Source organism: Brachyistius frenatus, unplaced genomic scaffold (assembly GCF_029030835.1).
Source record: "Brachyistius frenatus isolate BFR_SWC_R1_liver_20210118 unplaced genomic scaffold, ASM2903083v1 Contig_44, whole genome shotgun sequence".
In the NCBI taxonomy this organism is placed as follows: domain Eukaryota; kingdom Metazoa; phylum Chordata; class Actinopteri; family Embiotocidae; genus Brachyistius; species Brachyistius frenatus.
In genome coordinates, this window is record NW_027210643.1 from 1,090,174 (window position 1) to 1,113,827 (window position 23,654).

At 42.4% G+C, this 23,654-nt stretch overlaps 1 protein-coding gene across 1 annotated transcript in view; it reads left to right on the top strand.

Annotated features, from left to right (window-relative positions):
• Positions 1 to 521: 521 nt before the first annotated feature.
• The window catches only part of snap25a (synaptosome associated protein 25a), a 34,624-nt gene continuing 11,491 nt past the window's right edge, over positions 522 to 23,654 (top strand). Inside the window, exons 1-4 of the mRNA XM_069703091.1 lie at positions 522 to 695; positions 16,498 to 16,641; positions 18,539 to 18,580; positions 23,038 to 23,086. Coding sequence (XP_069559192.1) covers positions 16,570 to 16,641; positions 18,539 to 18,580; positions 23,038 to 23,086 — 163 coding nt within the window. The 5' untranslated portion in view covers positions 522 to 695; positions 16,498 to 16,569. The remainder of the gene's footprint in view (positions 696 to 16,497; positions 16,642 to 18,538; positions 18,581 to 23,037; positions 23,087 to 23,654) is intronic.

The window sequence follows — 23,654 nt, forward strand, 5'->3', positions numbered from 1 at the left end:
TACTCATAATGGTGGGATTTAAAACAATAATGAAGTTCCCATTCAGATCCCACTGTGTGTATGTTTGTGTGCAGTGACAGTGCAAAGCGAGTTTGACTGGAATATAGTCCACATTTTTTAATCTGTTGTCACGATGAAATGACACTTATGAGCTTGCAAAAGCTGAGAGGAACCTCGAGAAATGTTGTCTGGTAAAGTGTTGAGCAGGAAAAACAAGGATGCCTAAATTCATGTATGAAGAGCTGATCTATTGAATCTAGATCTAGCATCCATGTGGCGGGATATGAAACATAGACCAGCAGCATTTGAAAACATCTAAAATATTCAGTCGCTGAGCTGCTGTCCACGCAGCTGGCCCTCGTAACAAAGACTTTTCTCTCTCGCTTTTTCTCGCTCTTTCTCGCTCTTTCTTTCTCTCTCGCTTTCTCTCTCTCTCGCTCTCTCTCTCTCTCGCTCTCCCCCTCGCTGACAGATATCTATTAAAAGCCGCTGCTGACGTCAAAAGTGTCCGCCATCTTTGACGAGAGCTGCACTGCTTTCCCCCCATTGAAGAAGAAGTAGTGAGGAGGAATCAGCCGACGCGCAGTGCCTTTGCAACATCCCAGTCATTTACAGAGCGACTGGTATCGGGTAGCTGTTGATATACGCAGACTTTTCCTCCCATACTGACGGTGGGGCACCGAGAGCAGGCACAGGTGAGACCGGAGACCTTTTCTACTACATTTTTACCATTTTTATATTTCTAAAACCAGTTGATTTATTTGTAAATTGAAGCAGCAGATGATTCCGTGTTTGTGAGCGGTGGACATCGGGTTTCTTTTCAGTTTGAATGACGCCGATGTGAAAGGTCATTGCATGCTTTTGGCTGTTTGGGGATATAGTGGATGATTTGCAGCGTTGTTAGCGGGAAGAAAAGGGTGAAGAAAGCGACGCAGGAGAGGAAGACGGCAATGCGTGACCTCCTGGGTGATAAATCTCAAACACGCAGTGGATGGCTGAGAGGATGGATGCGGTGCGCTATAATGCGTATATTCAATGTGGGCGTTTTCAGGGTTTCAGTACCTTGGACAGCGCTAGAGAGGGAACACGCACACGCACACACACCGCGAAGCCGAAATAAACGTCTCAGCAGGTCGATGTTTGCGACCTAAGAAAAGAGGATGCGAAAAAAAAAAAAAAAAAAAAAAAAGGTAGGAGGGGGGGTTGTTTCCTTCAAAATCGGTGCCGTGGCGGAATGAGATCTCACCTCAGAGCTGGCAGCAGGTAGACTGCTGATGTCGCAGCAAGATGATGAGGCATGAATCAATCTGGCGCACTCGTGGCTACCACAAAGCAAAAAAAAAAAAAAAAAAAGGAGCATCCCCGCTGATCTGAAAAGAGGAGTCGGGGTGATTGCGGTGGAAGGAGTATGATTGAGAGAATGTCATGTTATAGTAAACTGCGCCATGGTGAAGGAGGTGGTAGGAGGGTTGCCGATATAAACTGGGGGGGGGGGGGGGAGGCTTCGCTCCATTTTAATTTCTTTTACGCAGTGTCTTTGCATCATCACAAGCCAAATTCGTGCCACATTGACGTGACCGAGACATGAAGGCAAACATATCCTGCTGGTACAACGCTTGGGGGGGATGACGGGGGTGGGGGGGGGGGGGGACGAGTTGCGGGGAGGACCTTGGTGAAACCCGCACTACGACACCCCCGCCCCCTGCGTCCCACCTCTGTACCCCATCTATCCATCCACAGCCAGCCAGCCGTCTCCGTGGCGACGCACAAAACTGTCAATAAGCCCCGCGCACGCTGTCTGTCAATCATCACGCGTGGTGCACGATGGCAGCGTGCTAAATTGGGTACCCCACTCGTGTACCAGTTTGGAGTGGTGCGTTTCTGGTGCAGGACATTAGGCTCCCTGCAGACCACACATGACGCTTTAAGAGTGTGACGCTGTTTCCATACTTGACCTTTTTAGCTGTAACCCATTTCAAAAGGATGCACGAGACCGAGCATCACCTTGCGTGAGTCATAATCTCATCATTCATATTTTGAATTAAAATATTGTATCTAGTGGAAAAGATGTTTGACATCTGCATTTATGGAGGCAAAAAATTGTCTTGTTTTTCTATCCTTTTGTAGTGAATTGAGGCTGGTGGCTGCCTGTCACGCACAGCGCACAACGCCATGCCTGCTGTGAGAGGTACCTGACCCTGCTGATGCAGAAACAGAGACCTGAATTGTTGATTATCTGGTGGTTTGATGATGCGGTAGAGAGGATACTGAAGTGGTGTTGATCTCTGGCACACCTGGAATTATTGTCCATTACCACATGGTGCGTAGGCGGCTGATGGCCACTGACACATGATGTCACTTAAGCTTTGATTGAGCTGTTGACACATCGCTGGGATCATTATAATGAATACTGGAACAGGAGACGAGCAAAGGTTGCCCTCAGATCACATTCCTTTAATGATTGCGACGTGATTTTAAGTGACCTTAAAATTACAGCTATTGTGGTAAAGACGGAAGCAAACAATCCTAAACAAAGAGCCTGCAGCCTTCGGACAATGTCCGCTGTGTGTTCACGACAACGGCACAGACTACAGCCTGCAGCGTAGTAAAGCCCCCAAAGGATGCTCCAGTTGCCATGATCACTATACCATATCACGTTATGCGGCGTGCACCGTTTGGACTGCAGAGAGGGAGAGAGACAGAAACAGGGAGGGGGTGGAGGTGGTGGGAGGGGATGTCAGGCCTATACTGCGCGCATTGTGAAGGGGCCGCTTTCTGTTATAAATGGTGGCTCACAACACCATCGCCACCCTCTGATTGTTTCCGAGAAACACTCTGGTCGTCGTTCATTTACCCGAGCCTGCCTGCGTCGTACCTTCATGCACCTTGAGGGAGGTGAAGCCTCTCTGATTGATGCTGGTGAATGCCAAGCTGGCTGGCTGGCTGCGCATTGCGTGTTTTAGCGCAGGTACAGGTCTTATTTGCTTCAGCTCATTTTTGTTCTGATTCAGGCTTTCACCCAGAAGTATTTTTCAATCAGATTTAAAGCGTCTTTCACAGGCCCAACCATTAACCTCGTGTCTGCCCATTAATATCATGCTACAGTCACACAAACCCTCTTTGGTCTTAAAAGAAATGAGATCAGTCACGTGATCATCTCGATTTCACCTTCTACAACCAGTCCGAGAGATATTTGTCGTTTCTCTCCGTGTTTGTTGATGGAAAGATTTGATCATGTTTAGAGGGCAAAAAGGTGTTCAGGCCTTCGTGTGTTGTTTCTTCATTCACATTCACAGGTGTTTGCATGAAAGGATGTTGCTTCTTTCACATGGTGGATATTTCATTCAGGAGCAAGCGTCACGTTTTATTCTCCACGATGACCAACAACCGAGCAAGGTCAGGCGCAGAGTCACAAAAGCAGTTTAGCTTCTGAAATAGAAAATAACTGCATTTTCTCCAGGTTGAGAGAGAGAGAGAAGCATTCACGGTTCTTTATTCAAGACCTTCTATAGCCTCTTTTTTTTAAAATTATTATTATTTTTTTTATTAAGTCCCCTCGAGCGAAGAACTTGACCACCGCTTGTTCCCTCTTTAATAGAGTGCCTTGTATTGGGAGTGTGAACCAGAAGCCGACCGTGGTTGTTTCTCACCATCAGGTTTGAGCTGCATGACAAACAAAATCATCGTCATTGATTCAGCAGAGCTCGTTCTGCTGCTGTCGCATTAGCAGCTCTGAGATGTGGCGAATGATACCCTGTGGTGGACAAATGTGTTATTTTCTCTCTCAAAGCTAAGTCACTACGGCTTCTCTTTTCATAACAGTCTGACGGATGGATTTAGTTTTGAATAAGAATAGTTGATTTCAGCTTCAGGCATTTTACACATTAGGTACGTTAAAAAAGAAAGGTCAAAGAGGATAAGATAACATACAAATTATATCAAGTTACTGATAAATGACTCAAGTTATATACATTTTGTTAAATGAGTTCATTGCTTTCTTGTTGTGAGTTAAAAGATAAAATTGACACCTGGCTGTCTGTTAACTATTAAGGTAAGTGTAGTGAGCCAAGTTTACCAGCCTACAGCTAGTTTAGCATAGCTTAGCACAAGGATTGAAAACCAGAGTTGGAAACAGCCAACAAATTTGTCTACAAATGAATCTTTTATATCCTGTTTATTTAACCTGTACAAAAGAAAGGCTAATATGCTAATAATGAGCTTCACAGGTGCTGGAAGTTTTATTTCGTTACATTTGACAGAGCAGCTGTTTTCCTTCTTTACTGTTGAAGCTAAACTAACAGGCTGCTCGGTGTTTAGTGTACACAGTGGAAGCGATTATTTTTTTTATTTTTTTTTTCATTTTTACTTTCAACCGGAAAGGGAGTTGGCATTGAAATGTTGAACTAGTGTTTTAGAAGAAAAGGACAGACGAGATATCCAGTCTGAAGTTGTTTGAAGAAAATGCTAAATACTGTTGATTTCTCTCCGAGCGTGAGCTACATGAGAGTAAACGGCAAAGTCGGGTTGAAAGGCAGCATTGAGCTTTTTAGTGTCAAGTCAGCCCCCACGGGACGACCTCTCACTTTCTCTGCATGTAAACAAAAACAGAGAAACAAAATGGACGCTCCCGGGTCCATCCCGGGTCCAAATGCAGTGGTGCATTTCTGCTCTCAGAAAAGTACATCCTACATCTTTTTTTAACTGAACTTCCTCAGTGGTACACAGCATTCATATGTTTCTGTTAGAGTAATGTGTGTTTTTTTTTTTAAAACCACTTTGCTCAGTTTGGTCCAGTCGCATTAAGTCGGATAGTTAAATGGTTATTAATGGCGATCGGTTGCAACCTACTTGTCAAGGCTCCCTTCGGTGCTCGCAAAAGCATGGCTTGTCTAAATTTAGTTTCATTTATCCTACCTCAGTTGGTACAAGGTACTTCTCACAGTAGCGATATGACAGCTACAGAAAGTTAATATTATCTCCCAGGTGATGATTTAGTTTTTGAAGCTTTTCTGGAAATAAAAATGAAAAAATAAATAAATCCTGCCTGATTTTTACCCTTTAAAAGCCACATTTATGAGACTGTTATCTGTGGATCCACTCTGCTGTCAGCCACTGCCATCATACTGCCATCTGTCCTCTCTCCTTCTCTCACAGGGTTCCATTATTATTCTTTTGATTTATGAAAGGAATTTAGAGAGAGAAAATGAAAGTAATTAGAAAGAGAAGGAATGAGGAGAGGGAGAGAGGGAGGGAGGGAGATGGAGAGATAGAAAATGGCACAAATCTGAGCAGGAGAAACTGTGAAAGTGAAGCCGAATCCTTTGAAGAAACGGTGTGCATCCACTGCATGTGAGGAAACGGCATAAATACTTCATATACAGATAGTTGCCGGCATTAAAATGATTCGAAATATATATGTATTGGAGGCAAAGAACCAGACGCAGCAATCTACACCCAGGAATAAACTTTGGGTGTCAGGTTTCACGCTGGTCGAGCTGATATTTTGGAGTGCGATCATTTGTGTGAGTGTGTGTGTAGAATATGATGCACGCCGCCGGAGTTTCACATCGATCTGTAGTTTCAAACGTATCACTTTCACCGCAGCATCAGCCACGGCTTCAGCAGCTGTGATTGTTTTGTAAACCATCCCTATGCAACTGAAGCTCCCATTTTCAGAACAAAAGCACGTATAGACATTTTAGTCCTGCGTCAGTGAAGCATAAAGTCAGCAATTCATCTGCTCGGATCAACATGAATAACGCCCTCTGTGCTCGACATGACGTGGCATCGTGAGCTCAGGACGCAGACAATAGGACAGTATCAGTCTTGTGCAAACATGATACCGCGGAGTGTGCAGACGGTTTTCACTGAGGGATCAGCGGAGTGTGATGTGGTGGGTTTTTTAGGTGATGTTGTTGCTGTAGGTCCGTCTATTGGGTTGTGTAATTTATGGTGCTGCAGTGCAGCTGACCGCAGTTGTTGTCGCAGATTAGCCTCTGCAACGCCTTCACGTAAACAACAAACAACTTGTATCGGATAGTTAGCATTCAGAAGAGGTTTGATTTGTCACATTTTAACTTCATTATACAGCACACGTGCACTATTAACTGCGTTACAGGACAATCGCTGCATACAGTTTAGGACATGATGGTGCGCTGTATGATGTATTGTGCATCTGGTTACACTTTGTAGTCAGTGTGTTCTTAACTTTGCTGTCAACAAAGGATTTCAAACCTGAAAGTTTTGTCCCGTCTTGTGTTTTAAGGTGAATCCTATTCTTGTCGTGCTGGATGTATTGATGTTCTGGCCTTAAGGTTCATCTGCAAAAGGTGAAATGGTTAAAAGGTGTTGTGAGCAAACACCGTATAGTATTATTGATTTTTCTAGACTGACCAACACTGGAGGTCAGCATTGCCGCCTGCGGTATTTACTGCAGACATACAAATATGACAGTGTTTGACTGACTTTATTTTGCTTTCTCTAAAGTTATTATTTTAGGCCAAACATTTTTTTTTTTTTTTAATCACTGGTTTTCAATGCTCAGTGTGACTATTGGCCCATTTTCTTAATAGCAGAAAGCTGCATATCTTTAAACAAAAGAAAAGGAATTTCACACACATTTCACTCTTACCTGCTTTCATATCCATTAGTCTTAAGATAGGCCTAATGTAATTAAGTTAGAAATGATTTATTTAATACATCTATTTTATCCTCCTACAGACGGGGAAGGGAGCAGAGGTGTAATTTGATATTTTTATGTTTTGTCAAAAGGTCTTTCTCATCTTCTGGGTGCACTTAACTGCTTTTTAATGTCTCTTGTAAGATCATAAATCTTTATGATTTCTCAAATATTTAAACTGGCTTTTACATGACACTGACATGGCCTGGCTACTAAAGGTTGTGGTGAAGTTGAGAACTATTTTAAACTGAATGTGTCCTGTTGGCTTGTGATATTAACCTCTGGAGATCACTGATTGGAATACTTTCCTGGAGCGCCGGTATGGAAATGTGTTATTATTCTATGTCATAATCCAAAACTAGAAAAGCTTTGACTGAAGGTGTAAAGAAAGACATCAATATGGATCAGGGCATAACAGTTTGGTCTACTGCAGTGCCGCTACACCATCAGGAATTCTGCCTTCGCACTCTGCTTGCCGGCCTACCCGGGATTCCATCAAACGCGCAGATATAAAAAGGACATCTGCTGCATCTTTCACCCAGAGAGCCTTCACATCTCGCTGCCTTGACGTTTATTACGTCGTAAAACATGAGAGGCTGCACTTCTAATTCAAAACAGGCTGCAGAGACGGCTTGGTTGATTGTTGGTCATATGTTCATATGTGCGCCGCCAGCCACCTCAAGCCCTCCACCCCCGACTCCGTCTGAATTCACCCCCCTCTTTTCTTCTTTTTTTAGCTTTGCAGCCAACATAAGCCCACGAGCACCCATCCCTGTCATGTTTTGGTTGTCAAATGTCATGTCTTCACGTCCCCCCAACCGCAAATCTGTAACAACCACATGTTTATAAATGTGGCTGCGCTCACATCTGTGGGCGAATGATGAACCCAAAAAAACTTTTTGGTCGCCCATGGAGACCACAGAAGTTAACTGAAAGGGTGCATACAGAATTATGGCCTTATTTTAGTCTCTTTTTCTTATTCCTCTCTGTCGCCTCACCTTCCCACCACAGCTTTAAATAAACACCTCAGTCTGCACCGCTGATACGTTCTTCTTTTTTCTGCCGTTTGTTTCCAAGGAGCAGGGAGCTGGCTGATAAGGAGCCATGGAGCTCAGCACCAATAGGAAAAGGATGGGGGGTGTGCGTGTGCGTGCAGGGGGGGGGGGGGCATCTTAAATCACCAAGTGCCCTTGTCTTCACCCTTAGTCTCTCTGGTCCCTATTAACAAATGGAGCTGAGACATCACCTTCAAAAGACAATAAATAGGATGATGACATCGTGCTGCATAATAATCGGGGACCTCTGCAGCCATTTTTACATTAACAAAACACAGAAGTCGTCATATGGTTGTCCCCCGGGCTGCTTAGAGTTGAGTGGTCACTTTAGAAGAATAGAGTTTGAGAGTCGCTGTGTGTGACTGGAATACCAAGTGGACAACCTCCTATCGATGTGGCTGTCTGTAATTTGGACTCTGACACTTCCAGAGAAGCTGTAAACTGATCAGAAATCCCGGAACCGCTCTCACTCGACATAATGATGAGAAACTAATAAAACCAAGTTAACTTGTATGTTTCTAAATACATCAGAATCAAAGTAGAGCACCAACAAACCGTAACATTCACTGTCTTACATTGTCTGTAACCGCACAGCTTAGTTAACCACCTCAGGCAATATGTCTGGGAGAATTTACTTATGTGTCGCATAACATGCCTCGGAGGACAGCGTGATACAGATTGCGTTTGAATGTTTGTATTTCTCTGCATGGAGAACATAGTATGTGGAGTCTGCGCCTACCCAGTGGAAACAGCCTGGGCAGAGATCACAGTCACACAGCAGGGAATCTATTTATACATTGTACCTGCCCCTATATTCTAATATCTACATCCTTTAAAAAAAAAAAACCCTCAGTGGTAATCATATCTTGACAAACTGCTTTGGCCTCTTTGCCTAAATACCAGAGAATCCACTAATAAAACATTTGTTCCTTGTAATAAAACATTTGTTCCTTGTTCTTTATGCAAAGTGTCTCTACAACAGCATGTTGTTATTCCAGATGATCATTGCCAGGCCTGTATGAGTGAACACCTGCAGTTTACCTTGCATCATTTTTAGGTAGTATATTGAGAATAATGTACAACGATAATTACAGTTCCTATTTTCTCATTTACTATAATGCAAACACAGTTGGCTGACCTTAGGTTTGTGTGCAGCTCTGATTTGTTATGTAATATTTTTATAGCTGCTCTTATCAGTGGTTTTGAAACTGTTTCGAAGCACTATTTTTCCAGTTTATTTATCTAATATACTAGCTGTGCAGTGTTATAAATTATTATTGCAATTACTCATTGATTCATGATTTAGTCCATAAAAGGTTCAAAAATAGGAAATGCCATTTCCTAAGTCAAAGTTATTATGGTGACATTCATAATGCTTGTTTAGTCTGACCCACCGTTGAAAATCATCCTGGCAGACAAAGAAAACCGGCAAATCTTGAGAAGCAGGAGCCTGTGAATTCTTGGCAAGTTAATGCAAATTATTGTAAGTTATCATTTTTAAAACACTTAGCGTGTTAGCATGCTCAACGTTCGGCTGACCAGCAAGTTGTCAGTTCTGACTAAACACGATGTACAAACGGCCTAAAATATTTTCTGTTGATTATTTGGTCAACTTCTCATTACACTTGCTGTTCCCTGCAAAGGAAGCTGGCTTTAATGAACAAATCTGACTTTGACTGCCTCATGACTCCCGCAGCTCACCTTCACTGCAGGGTCACAACACAGGAGCTTTTGAACTGCTCTCCTTCGCAGGTGGTCCGCGATGCTATAATCCTCCACCTTTCACTCTTGCAGCCTTGTGTCTGTGAGCTGTGGAGGGGTAGAGTGGGAACAGATGAATAAGTGATGGGGTCTTGGACTTCTCAGGTCAATAATGCATGGCATTCTTTAGAGAGCGGGCCACCGGGATGTCGCTCAGGCACTTAATGCGCGCTCCTCTGTGGAGACTGAGCTCCCGCTGTAGTGACACTTGGGCTCGTTGAATAATGTTACATCACAGTTGTTATTATTCAGGCTCGCTGTGGTTCCTGGAAGGCTACTCTCATCTTATTGTCGTGGTAATAATGTGTTGAAACCTCCTTTCTCAGGGGGGATATAAGAAGCATCGCCAGGTGCAGAGTTATTGTTCTTTTCAGCCGCGGCTGCTGGAATGTTTATAGCATTAGATATAATTTGACATGAACCATTTCCTCTGTCGACAAATGAAAATGAGCTCTGTATTCAGAGGAAGCAACCACTTGGTCGCTTCAGTCTTCTGTCAGGAGCGATAACAGGCACACCAAGTGAACCACTGCAGTAACTTTCTAAATTAAGTTGTTCTACGTAACAAGATTTCATTTTACAAGAGAATTTGACATTAATCTCTCAGCTGTTATCGTGCTAACTGTACCAAGATGTCTAGTTTTAAACCATCAGGCTTCAGGATGACCTTTAAATCCACTTATCGTAGAAAAGTTCTGAGTCGGAGTGCATCATCGCGCCTTGAGTTTGTGCAGGAGGACAGAAAATGAGACGAACTGTATCGATTCACACTCTACTGATGTCTCACAAATATTTAATGTGTTGTGAATATGTATCAATGAAAGGTCTGTCATTCAGAAACATAAAGAAAAATGTTTGATGCAGAAACAAAGATGGAGCTTCTGAAACTGATACTGGAAAGCAGACAAAATGGCAGCCAACACACACACATTCAAGTACTTGGAGCAAAAGGAGGGAGACACACACACACACACACACACACACACACACACACACACACACACACACACACACACACACACACACACACACACACACACACACACACACACACACACACACACACACACACACATAAATCTAACTGTGTGCATGGAACATTGAAAAACAAAGACCTGTTGTCTCCGTTGCCATCAGAACAACAAAGCACTACAGTATCTTCAACTGAGGAAAAACTAGGCCATAAAAATACCTATTTGGTGCAATAATAACTAAATCCACTTTATGTTTTTAGTTACTTTGTAAAAGTAAAAAATGAGCAATCATCTTCAGCATTATCAAACATGACTTTTTCCCCTACAACGTATGATACGCATTCTTAATGTGAGACTCATTCAAATTTCTACTTATACAGTGTAACGTGACTGAGTTTGGTGGTTTGGCAGGTGTGACCCACTCTGTGTTTTCTTATTTGTACCAAGTAAAGAAGAAAAAGGGAAATGTGAGCGAGATAACAGGAGAGGAGAGATGTTAAACGTGAGAGGAGATGCAATGAGAAGGTGTTGCGGTGGAGCAGCTGGCGGGGGCTAATAATCCTCCCCAGGTAGAGTGTGATTGGAAGGGGGATGAAATATGCCGTTCTCCAAAGGGGGTATGTGTGGGGGATGGAAATAAGGGCATCTTCATATCTTTGGTTATTGTTCCCATGGTGACTGCCGTGTGGTTTCGTTCTGGAGGTAGTAAACACCTCACGGATGCAGAGCCAGAAGTATGGCTGTTCCACATTAAACATTCATGGAAGTTATTTTGTGCTGTGGTACATAAATGCAGGTATTAAGCGTTTTCTATTACTCGACCAATTATTCCAGATACCAGTGATAAATGCTCCGTGCTCTGCTTTACTCCCAATAATTGCCTTGAAACCTGGGATGGCTGTTACAAGTCGTATATCACCTTTGCTTGTGCCATAAATTAAATCAAGCTCCTAATCAGTAGTCCTCACTCTGACACGGTCCTTGGGGCAACATGGATGTAATAAAGTGTGCGTATATACGTGCATGTACAGGACAGTATATAGATGGATATATGTGTGTTCAGTGCACCATGCAACACGATAGGATTTTAATAACTGAGAACATGATGTTCTCTCTTCGAGCTTTCCATTTCCTGTTCCTCATTGCCTTCCTGTTGACTTCAGGTCAAAAGGTCACACTGATTACCATTTTGCGTCATAAATGTCAGCATCAGTGTAACAGATGAAGACAAGGTAAGCGGAACTCGGAGGCAAAGGACACGTGGGTGTGTGTCAACACAGAGCGGCAGACGCACAAAGGTGGATTCGTTTGTTTGTAGAGGAGGTAGATGTCGATTCCCTTCACATTTCTATCAGTCTTGTGTGTCTCTACAGATGGAGCGAAGGTCTTCTGATGCACCGGTGTGGAAGATTTTTGAAAGAAATAAAGAAAGTGTTGAGGCAATAAAGGATTAGTCAGTCTCTTTAGTATTTCTGATGTTGACAGATGGAAAGCAATATTGATTTTATGACTTTAAAAAGATCAAGGATTACACACACTGTCCCAGGATTACTGTGGTGTACCGTCAACAAAACCCGGTATCACTTTAAAGCTTGTAATACGCCCGTCAGTCCAGTAGAGGACACCGTGTCAGTGTCCAGTTTTGCTTCACCCAGGTGTGAAAAGTAAACGCACATATGACTAGTGCTGAACAAGGAGGTTATGTCGAAATTTAGAGTGATAATGTCTGTGTGGGGTGGTTGGTGGAACAAACGGGAAACTGCATGTCTGAGTCTGCAACAAAGCAAAACTCAACATGTTTTTTTTACGTAATGTATTTAATTTAACTAAGTAGATTGTAACTTACGTGATTCACATAATGGTACTTATGTAAATTTACTCAAACTATACACGTGGTTTTTAGCGCCTAAAACAAGCGGCAACCATCAGTGACGTCACCCATTAGTTTGTGAATGGCCGTTATGAAGCCTCGAGTTCAGATTTTGGACGGCGCCATCTTGCTAGTTTGGACTGGTTTGGAGCTGGTAGTGGTCGTATTTGGGCGAGCTGGGGGGGAGCAAGCGGTGGATCTGACTCGATCTGATTGGAAACCCGCAGATACTACGTCCCGCCCACTGATAGCCGTAACCTGACTGCACCACAGGCCTGTATATCAAACACACACGCCCCCAAAAACGCAGTATTTTTAAGTTTATATTCTAATCAATGAGGGATTATTTTCAGATGGACCTCCAGAAAACTAATAAGAAGGAACGACTTTTGCTAACAACACAGAGATATCTGCTGGAGACATTTTATTGACTGAGAATTTTATGAGACCAGATGAATGGGAGTCTATGGAACCGCAGGCTTTTTGGAGCCAACCTCTAGTGGCACTCGGTGGTATTGCATCTTAAGTCACTTCCGCATCGGCCTAGTTTTTCAGACTCGGAAGCTACGGCCACTTTTTTATACAGTCTGTGGGGAAAACGTGATTCAGGATCCTCTAGTGGACTGACAGGTGTATTACACGCTTTGTACTGGGTTGGACAACAAAATAAGTATAAATAATAATTCATAAGTTTAGTATTACTCAATTCAGTCTGGGGTGTAGTCGTTCCTTATTGAAACAGGTTTGTCACACTTTGTCTATTGCAAAACAAGTACGAGCAAAACTATTATTTTATGATAACAGAAATTGTACGTGTCATGATGAGCACTGAGGCTTAAAAACAGATTCCTGATTGTTCCGGACAGAAGTTTACGATCAAACTGCTGACGACCGGAGGACTGTCTGTGGGTAATTAAAAGTACCTCTCAGATGGGCTGGCCAATATTTAATCAGATAGGAACCTCCTGACAGATCTGTGTCTTCTGAGAGGAAGCATTTCATTGATGACTTAGCAGCTTTCTGGTTAAAGACTCTGTAACTCACAGGTCACCAGTGTGATCCCTGTAATGGTATTTCTCTCTGAAGCCATTTAACTCCATCAGCTTGTCTCTACCTGCTCAGTCACGGCACAGTAAGCTCCTCTGGGTAATACTTACTAACGTGACATTATAGCGCCGCATCAGTGCAACTCTTAAGGGATTAGTGATAAACAGCGAAGCATTTTTAGCCAAAATGAAGAGAAAGATTTCAGAATTTAACCGTTTTTCTGCCCAAACTAATGAACTAATAAGGATTTTCCTGTTGACACACAGATTTACAAGATGAGAGCTAAATCTTGTTCACATCCAAAATTAAATCCAAAGTCTGACAAAAATTTACTCGCACTCATAATAGTGTCTGTACTGTTCCCACATGCACTGCTGAGTTCTTCACTTTAACAGGGTCCTGAAACACGCACTGATTTAAAATGCATATTGTCACAAAATGCCAGCTTTAACAGTGTTTTCCATCTGTTCATGAGAGACCCTGATGATAGACTCGTTCCAGAGCTGAAGCAGACAGCGCTGAAGATGCAAAATGTGCAGCTTGTAATTGAGATGTAAAGTTAAAGGTCAGTGTGACCTTGTTAAAACTTAATTGCCTGAATTTCGTTACGTAACCCGACAGGCAGGCGATGATGCCCTTTCTTCCTTCAGCGACTCATTCTGAAGATGGTTTCTGAGTCTGACTTGATTCAGACATTAAGTGCTGAAGTGCACTGACCACTCGGAGGTTTATATAATTCAACATGGCTGCCGCTGGTGTGAAGCGATGCGGGAGAGCGAGAGAGAAGGAGATAAATCAGAGCAGGGAGAGCAAGAATTAACATATGGGATAAATACTATGGTTTCCAATTCAACACACAAGAACTTCATTTTTATAAACTGGCCTCTAAATTCATGTTAATGAAACTCATTACGATGCAGCTGCTGTTCCGACACGGGACTGAATCCACACGCATCCATCCGTGGATGGTTCGGACCATGACACGCTGTGTGATATTGTCTTGGCTGTAAAATGCAAATGGATTCATATGCCGCGTATGTGCTGCAAGTGTGCGACTAGCAGATGTTGTTGTGAACGTCTCTGGACACGCAAGTGGGTGAAGCAAACACAGAGAGTACAGCGGGGCCTCCGAGGCAGAATATCAACCAGGCTGCTCGCTCAATCACCAGCATGAGACACGTTCACGTGGGCGAGTCCGTCTGTCGGAGACGAAACGCAGACTTTCACTTCTTACTTAATCCGTCTTTACCTGAAAGATTTGCTGGTGGGTTTTGTTTCCCCCATTATTGTCTTTCTGGAGTGGCGGGGATTTATGATGACGTTAACCATTGTATGCAGCAGATTTTTCCGGTCTCAGTTTGCTTTTTCATTGTTAGAAACGGCATTTGTATCAAATTTCTCCATGTCTCTATAACAGGTAAATATAGTGGGGCTTCCTTTAATGTGTAAATTGTCATTTATGGCACAATAGAAATGTGCTACTGAACCACCTGATGAATAGGAGTGTAACATTCACTCTCCTTTCAGCTCTGTTTTGGTCTCTAAACTACTCAGAAGGTTTAGCAAGTAAACGCTCCACTACAGTCAACATCTATTTGCTAACTATTTTCCTGACTGTAATGACCTGTTGGACAGGTAGTGCACAGTGGATGTGTGGAGTTTATTATTGAAAACTTGTATTATTTTTATTGCTGCTGCTGGTAACAATTCTAAGGAGAGCCAAACCAAAACAATGATCTTAAAGATGCTAAATAGGTTTAATAACCATAACTTTCCAAAAGAATGAGCCAACAAACTCTTGACCTGCCGTTTGGTGTTGATTCTCAGGGGTATTATCACGCCTCTCATATTCATTCTTTTGATTTAATGTTAGTAATGAAGCTTTATCTACACATACATGGTCTTTTCAGGCCCCTGAGAATGTCTTTTAAAAAAAATCATTCATCAGTATTTTCCCCTGGGCAGTGAAGGCCATCGTTGTACTGCGCAGTCAGAAAACGTATATGAACATGTTTTAATAATTTGTCAAGCTCAATTTGGAAGCTCGTTGCTGTACGATGATGTCTCGTAGACATATCTAATAATCTGCAACTCATCTGACAACATGACAAGTTGTGTCATGATCATCTTTAGCGTTAGCTGCCGGTAATCCGACATCTGGAGGTGATCAAATGTTTGGCTTGTGAAACTCTCCTCTCATGACCTACAGAGAGGAGGAGAAGATGGCAGCTACGGGTGAACAGCCTGTTTATATCTCTCTGTGGCTAATCCTCCAAAATCCCACTCAGCCCTCTCTGTCTGAGGCTGCCATTCCTCTGAAAACATCACTCGCCGGCTCCCTTCACTCTCCAGCAAACAAACAGTGCAACTGTGGCTCCTTAATCCTCCATTAGGCCACCTGCAACATAAACAGACCTGGGACACAGCAGCTCCCGCCTGGAGACCTCCTGGATTTATATATATATGATTTAATTCCATTCATGCAATTTGTTGCACGCCGTGCGCTTTCGTCTCTTGTTTGTCTTCTTGGCTCGCCAAAATACATTTTCCATTTTTGTCGTTTAGCAGCTGCTGTTTTCCAGAATAACCTGTGGCCAGTGGGGAGGAGGCATTTACCACCCTGTTCAAGGACATCTTGACAGGACACATGTCCGGTGATGGATGTATTTTGAATTATAAACAAAAACAGGGGTTTAATTGATTAATTAATATTGAATTCAATGAATCTAATAAGTCATCAGCCAATTTGAAAATCCAAGTAAATCTTCAAAGAAACATATGCCGAGTCGCTCTGGCTATTCCCTCACAGCGGTCCATCTGAGTCTGACGCTGTCCAGCAAACATTGGCTGCATTTGCACCTCCAATCAAATACGCCAATTATTCTGCTTTCTTCCATTTATGGTACCAACTGTTCAGTGAGCTCAGAACAGTACAGACAGAAGATCATACGAGTATGATGTTGTGCATCTGGTACATGTTCTTTCTTCGATATCACAGCAGTCGCACATCAAACTACCCGTTTTATCCACCGTCCTGAGACGCTCTACGCCTCGGTGGACTGTTTGCGCCACCGCATACTAAAAGCTTCATGTTTTTCGCCTCTCTTCCAGCCCTCCCCGGATTCCTGCTAGGATCTTCTCTTCCCTGTTGGAGACCTTCTCCACTCCCCACATCCAGCAGATATGGCAGAGGACGCGGACATGCGCAATGAGTTGTCAGACATGCAGCAACGCGCCGACCAGCTGGCCGATGAGGTGAGAACGACACACTTGCTGCATCAGCAGTTTGACTGGTGATGGCAAGCACACTCACTCTGAGACCTGACTCCAGTACATTCACATACATACAAGTAAGAGTCACATGATCATCAGAGACTTGGAAATTGCTAAATGTCTTTAGACATATAAAACAAATATGCAGTATAATTAATGCATATAATGAAAACAAAAATAAAACACCCTTTTCAATCATTTTCAGAAACTTAGTTGTCTAAGCCTGAATTTGAACTGCAGGCTCATAATGTTTCAGATCATAACCTCAATATTGTTTTAAACACAAACAACTTTTGTTAGTTTCTTTTGTTGTTTTCTCTCTGATGCAGAACAACAGAGATTATACGTTATTATACATCAGACGTTATTTTCTGCTTTGGGCTGTGCCTGTTTGCATGTGTCTGTGCAGGTGATGGAGAGCATACCTGCATCTGACTTTACATAACATCTTTGGTGTGTGTGTTTCTGTGTGTGTATGTGGTGCGTGTGCACAGGACACAAATGTTCTCCACAAAACTGATTGCGCAAGTGCGTCTCTCCTTCTGTTGTGTTGGAAGTTGTGCCTGTGTGCGTGTGCATGTGTCTAATTGTGTGTGCGTGTTTCATCAGCGGTTAGACAGAGAGAAAGTCGTGGCCCAGAGCCGATCAGCCTACACCCCTCCAGCTTCACGTATGACTCACAGTTGCACAGCTGAGCAGAATATTAAATACTCACACACACACACACACACACACACACACACACACACACACACACACACACACACACACACACACACACACACACACACACACACACACACACACACACACACACACGCGTTAACATAGGGCACGCACAAAATGGCGGCGGCAGAATAACAGTTTTCGCCTCTGTTGCGTCGACTTACACGAGCTTTCAGACCAGCAGAGACACAACAACAGCTCGCATATGAGAGCCGTCTCAGATCAAAAACCACGTGGCCGACTGGTAAAATGTCAGAGCAAGTGTTAATCCTGGCCGCTTGACTTCAGATGAAAAAGAGAAAAAAAGGAAAATAAGGAAAAAGCAAAGATGAAAGAAAAAGAGAGGGATGAATTAAAGAGGAAGAAGAAAACTGGCTACATCAAAAATGGCAGCTCAGTGCCAGATTTGCTTGCTTACCCAACACCCCCCCTCACGCCCCCTCCCTCTTCAGTCCCTGCTGCTCCAGACGATCCGCCGGGCTAGCAGTGAGCACAGCGAGGCGAAGCTGTGTCATTGTAAGGAGGACAAGACATCACAGAGTGCCGTCTCTGCTGCTGCTGTGCTGCGCAGCAACCTCACTCATTAGAGAGAGAATTGGAACGTGCAGTTTACATATCTATCACCACACAGGCTAATAATGGATATCCAACAGTGAAAGAAGGACATAAAGAGAGGAGGAGGAGGGTTCAAAGACTGCTTTTATTACAAAAATGCAGTTTTTTTTGTTATTGGCAGAGCTGCTGGTGAGTTCCCAGATCTCAAACATGCCTCTGGACAGCATGTAAGCACTCTAACTTAAATTTCTCAGAAATAAGTCTCTGTTATTACATATCAGTTCCCGTCATAAGGTCAGACATTTTTCAATACTGAGGATGCAGACAGTCAGCCTCTGAGTTTACGTTGAGTTCATGTCGATAAACGTCTGACATTGATCCTTTTTGTGTCCTGCTGATGCTTCACTGACTTGACTTTGTTTTGACGCTCACTTATAATATGCTCCATTGAATGACCATAACATAGACACATGATCATGCTGTTTTTTGTGTAATCCCCAGACAAACTATCTAAATGTAAAAATTTGTTTGTGATGACTGTTTAAAACTCTCCTGTAACCTCAAATGGAAACTAACTATATCTTTTGTTCCTCCACAGTCACTCGAGAGCACTCGTCGAATGCTGCAGCTGGTGGAAGAGGTAAGAAAACCCACAACCCTCTGAATTACGGCTCCTTGTTGGTGCAAAAGTTAGTTTACAGCCTGTGATTATAATAATAGAAACTTAGAAAGCAGGAGTTGTAAATTACTGTAGTGATACTGGAAGTCTGTTAAGTCTGACATACACTCTTGGTGCTCAGTCCTGCTATTTTGATGAGAAATTGTGCAGAAGACAGAATTGACTGTCCTGAGTCTTTGGTATGATCGGGGAAAAGAGGAAACTGCAGTAATGCATCAAATTCTCGCAGTTTTAGTTTGAAATTTAGTTCCTAAAAGTTTCATTATGAGTTATTCGGGAAGGGAGGAGTGGCAACACAGAGCAGGCACACGAAGTAGTTGAAACAAACATAGTTTGATTCGAACTTTGCCTTTGCATGTTGGTTTTTGAGGAATAACCACATCTTTATAGAAGAGCTTATAGTAAATACCTTTAGTCATGCTTTAATTGTGGATTTTAGGAAGCAGGTTTTACACAATGCCGTCATTATTCTCACTTTCCAACAAAGCTGTTCACAAACCGTTTACATGCACAACACTGTAACAATGCTCATCGAAGCACACCAGAGGAGGACAATATAAGCTGTCTGACAGGAGAAGAGCTGGATGTGTGCTGGTCGAGGGAGGACAGTAAGAAGCTCCTTGTTATGTGGATACATGTTTTCACTGAAGTAAATCTGTTAAAAGCAGTTAAAAATGAAACTCCACCTTTATTAAACGGGGTGGAACAAACAGAGAATGAATAAAGACTGCCGTGATTTAGTGTCCAGCACTGATATAAGAGGCAGTTAAAAGATTTTGACTGACTTGGCTCACAGACAGTCGATAGATCAGAGGTCTCCAACCCAAAAAGCTACTTTAACAAAATGAAAGTGTCCGTCACATTTATTCACATAGCTGAGCTTCACCAAACCAGCTAAATAAGCTTCTTTTCTTTGAACAATAACAAATTGATATTCCACACACACATATTTAATCAGTAGCTCGAACTACTGGCTGGAGATACCTGAAAACATGAATTCCTTTGGCCACAATAATCATGCAGTGAAAAACGGACAGTGACAACCCATTAAATATGTAACATGACTTATTATTTTGTGTACATGTCTGAGATGCCAGCCGGCTTTGACACAACACCTTGGAAAGAGAACAGGTCGGACAGCCGTGTGACATGGACACAGAAAATAAAAACATAGCTATCACTTCATTTTATAGGCGTTATCGTGAAACGAACACGTTTTGGCCTGAGGACAAACGGCACACCTTTTGATGTCAGGCTGTGTTGTCCTATATCACCATTTTTCTTGTCAAACACACTATTCGTGTGTGAGGTACTGATGACCTCACTGATATCGGCATTCCTCCGATCTAAGTGCTCGTGTCCATTAATGCTGTCGGGCTGCTCTGAGTGAACCATGAGTCAGAGTGATGGCGTGAATAGCACATTATAGGAAAAGAACCGACATCAGTGTGAGCGAAGATACACACACACACACACACACACACACACACACACAAACAGACCTTGTGGATTTGTATCTGCTCATGTAATATTCATGCCAATAATTAATACCATGATGAACTGAGATTGAACGCAGCAACAAGCGGTCGGAGATGGAGGAGTGAAAGGGAGGATGAAAGGGAGGATGAAGAGTGGAGGGAGGGAAGAAGCGTGGGCAGCTGGAGGGGGGAGGGGGTTTGACAAGCTCCCCGGTGCAGCTCTCAAGGGCATATTGATCATCAGTGGACATATCTCACCATGCAGCTCCACCCTGCAACTGTACCGCAGGTAGGGAGGGACTGAAGGAGAGTCAGACAGAGGAGGAGAACGTTCACAGCTCCCTCAGTTTAATGGATGGTCAGAGAGATGGAAGTCAGGGAGAAAGCGAGAGGAGGGAAGCTGAAACTGAGTAAATACAAATCCCGTTTAAAGGAGCAACTCTTGGAGTGGAGAGAACGACAGCTAGCCGCTACTGGAAATAACACAGAGTGAGAAAATGGAGGAAGTGAGCGAGACAGGCGTCAGTGTGGTGATTATGTAAACAGTTCCTCCTGCGTTAATGAAAATCAGTCTCATCTGAATTCTTCCTTATTAAATTAGTTTGGATGCCAGTTAACACACAAATAGCAAACATGAAGCTGGAATTCCCTTCCTTATAACATTCAGTGGGATTCGTGACATCACACAGGATTTCTGTTATCAAATCCAAACTTTAAAAACAAATTATTTATTGAAATTACATAACAAACATAGAAGTACAACTGCAAGAATAACAAATATAACGCAACATAAAAAAGAACAGTACGCTCTCGGGGGCTTAAAATGTGTTCAAAAATCTTTAATCTAGTGCAAGCTGATAGTTTTAATTGCTTGAAGGCGAATAAACTCGGATTCTTACTTGTAAATTTACATTTATATATTATATAATATTTTCAGTAATGAAGGTAGGTTTTGCCAGAATATCAAATCCAGCCATGTGTATGCAACTGTGACATCATCCAGTCATATGAAGGAGGATGATGGGTCAACAAATAGCAATAGCTCTGACAAAACCATATAATATACACTTTATTTGCGTGAAAATGAGTTTATTCTTGACTGAGCTTCAGTCTTTTCAAACCAGCACCTTTCTTTTGTAAAGCTTTCACCTAGAAATCGTAGTGGCAGCACTTACAAGCAGTTGCTTGGTGGAAACTTTGAGCTGCTCAGCTGTTTATCTGTATTCTGAAGCAATGTGGAATTTACTCCTTTAGCTTGGCCACTCCGCAGTTTGACCCACAAATTGGTTTTAGAGCTAGCAAGTTAGCTTGCTCCTTACTAGTGTATCTAAAGCAAGGATTATTAAGAGGTATATCATATATTTAGAATATTTTTTAAATCATTTGATGAGCGAGAGGTGCTACTTGCAGCGCAAACAGCTTGCTCTTTACTTCAAGGCTTATTTGAAAAAGGAAAGATTATGAGGAGAAATATAGAACATTCCAAAAAAAATTCAGATACATAAATGAGTGATTTAATACATTTTCCAATCCAAGAACAACAAACATAAACCTGGAACAACGATCTTTTATCAAAAGCAAAATTAAATCATTTGAGATACATGAATGTCTTGCAGCCAATCTGCACCACCAGTTTGAATTAAGGAAGCTGCACTGAACCATCCTCAGTCCTGTTTGGGATCACGGTTGATTATCCCTGGGCTTCCCCAGGGACCTATTTCAACTACTTTGGGATTTCTCTTGGACAGAAGCTTACTGAATTACAGAATAATTTATACACCGGTTTCCTTATTGCTGCCCTCTCGCCTCCCAAACATCAATGTGGCTTTCCTCCCAAACTGCTGAGGAGGCAGGGGGCTGGTGAGCGTGTAATAATGTGTGTATGTGTGCAATCCCTGCGTGCAATAGGATGTGTGTGTGTACATGGACACACCATAATCTTATTTATGCCTATCAGGCTGAGCCAGGTGTCTCGTCTTAGTGCGGCGGTGCTGCATTTCCAGGAAGCAGAGAGAGACTGGCATTCAAGCGAGTGTCGCTATCCTTTCCCTTCTCAAACACTTTCTACCGGCATCAGTCTATAGCAGACCCATGCCGATCAGTCCCTAATAGCTTTACTGTTGAATACTCATGCAGGCTTAGCCGTTCAGATGTTCCACAGTCAGGGAGGAATTTAAATGAAAGTCTGCAGGTTGAAAGAAAACCAACAGACAACCTACATTTTTGCAAGCAACATTAATGAATGCATGGTCCAATGCAGGAGCGGTGTTGGGATCTTGTATTATTAACGACGTCATCTACACAAAGAAATCCAATGGTAGTGTTCTCATTTTAATGAGGACTCTCATTTGCTGTCAAGCGTTATTCTTGTTAGTCTCCTGGGGGCTGTTTCCATGTTTCCTGCTTAAGGTGTAATGGCCAAATGACCTTTGCACCTTTTTAATCAATACCAGCTAACATGCTGAAGATGAGGGAGCAAAGTATTCAAATCTGTTCCTCCAGGACAACAGGAACATCAACCAACGATCTCGGGGTACGGTGATGCTAAATTAGCCTCTGTGTTGTTGCTTTATATAAAACATAGTAGGCCTTTACTGTGGCTTTAAAATAAAAAAACAGTTGAAATTAAATGTTGCAAGTATCTATTCTCCATAGTGCTAATCGTTCAACCATTATGGAATTACTTTGCTTTTTTGCTGGGAATTATTAAACAGCCTATGACTCCCAAAGAACACAAAATCAAGAGAAGGACAGTATGATGGTTTTCCAATTTTGCTTCCTGTAAAGTCAGAAAAAATGTAAAGGGAAAATTGCTTATAGCAGCTCCTATTTTGCAGCAGCCACTGATTCCCTGAGCCCTTGCAGCCTCATTACTGACCCCTATTTCATTTCATTCTCCCCCCCTTCCCTCCTTTCTACCTGTCTGTCTTTGGCGAATAGAGCAAAGATGCCGGCATCAGGACTTTGGTTATGCTGGATGAGCAGGGAGGTAAGTGTACGAGAGATAGCGAGTTTAGTCACAACACATACGTTTAATAACTGAGCTATTCATATTTAATAAAGTTGGTGTAATGATGTTGACAAAAAGCAGTAAATTATAATTATATTCACATACTAGCAGCACCACAAGTGACAATATTATCCGTGTTAAATTAATGGAATCAAACCACTTGTGAATGGATGAATTGTTTCATATGCACTTGCTTTTATCATTTAAATGCATTTATGAACTAATTTATTTTTTCTCCAGACTTTTTCTTTCTAGTAAAAGTTTCTGAGTTGTACTTTGATTTAATGCATGGTTTATTTGATTGGTTGGTGCAAGTTTAACTTTGGGGGCGTTTTCTTTCTTTCAGCTTCCTTTAACTTTTGTTTCCTTTGTCTAACATTTCTCTTTTTGTTTTGCCTAAATGCCTTTGATTTGCTCGCGGCTTTTGTTTCTTTTCTTTTTTCTTTTAAGCTAAGAAAACCAGCGAAAGGACATCTCAAAAGTGCCAAAACATTAACAGATGCTTTGAAGGCTATTCAATGCCAACCACTGTAGTGCCAAAACCCTA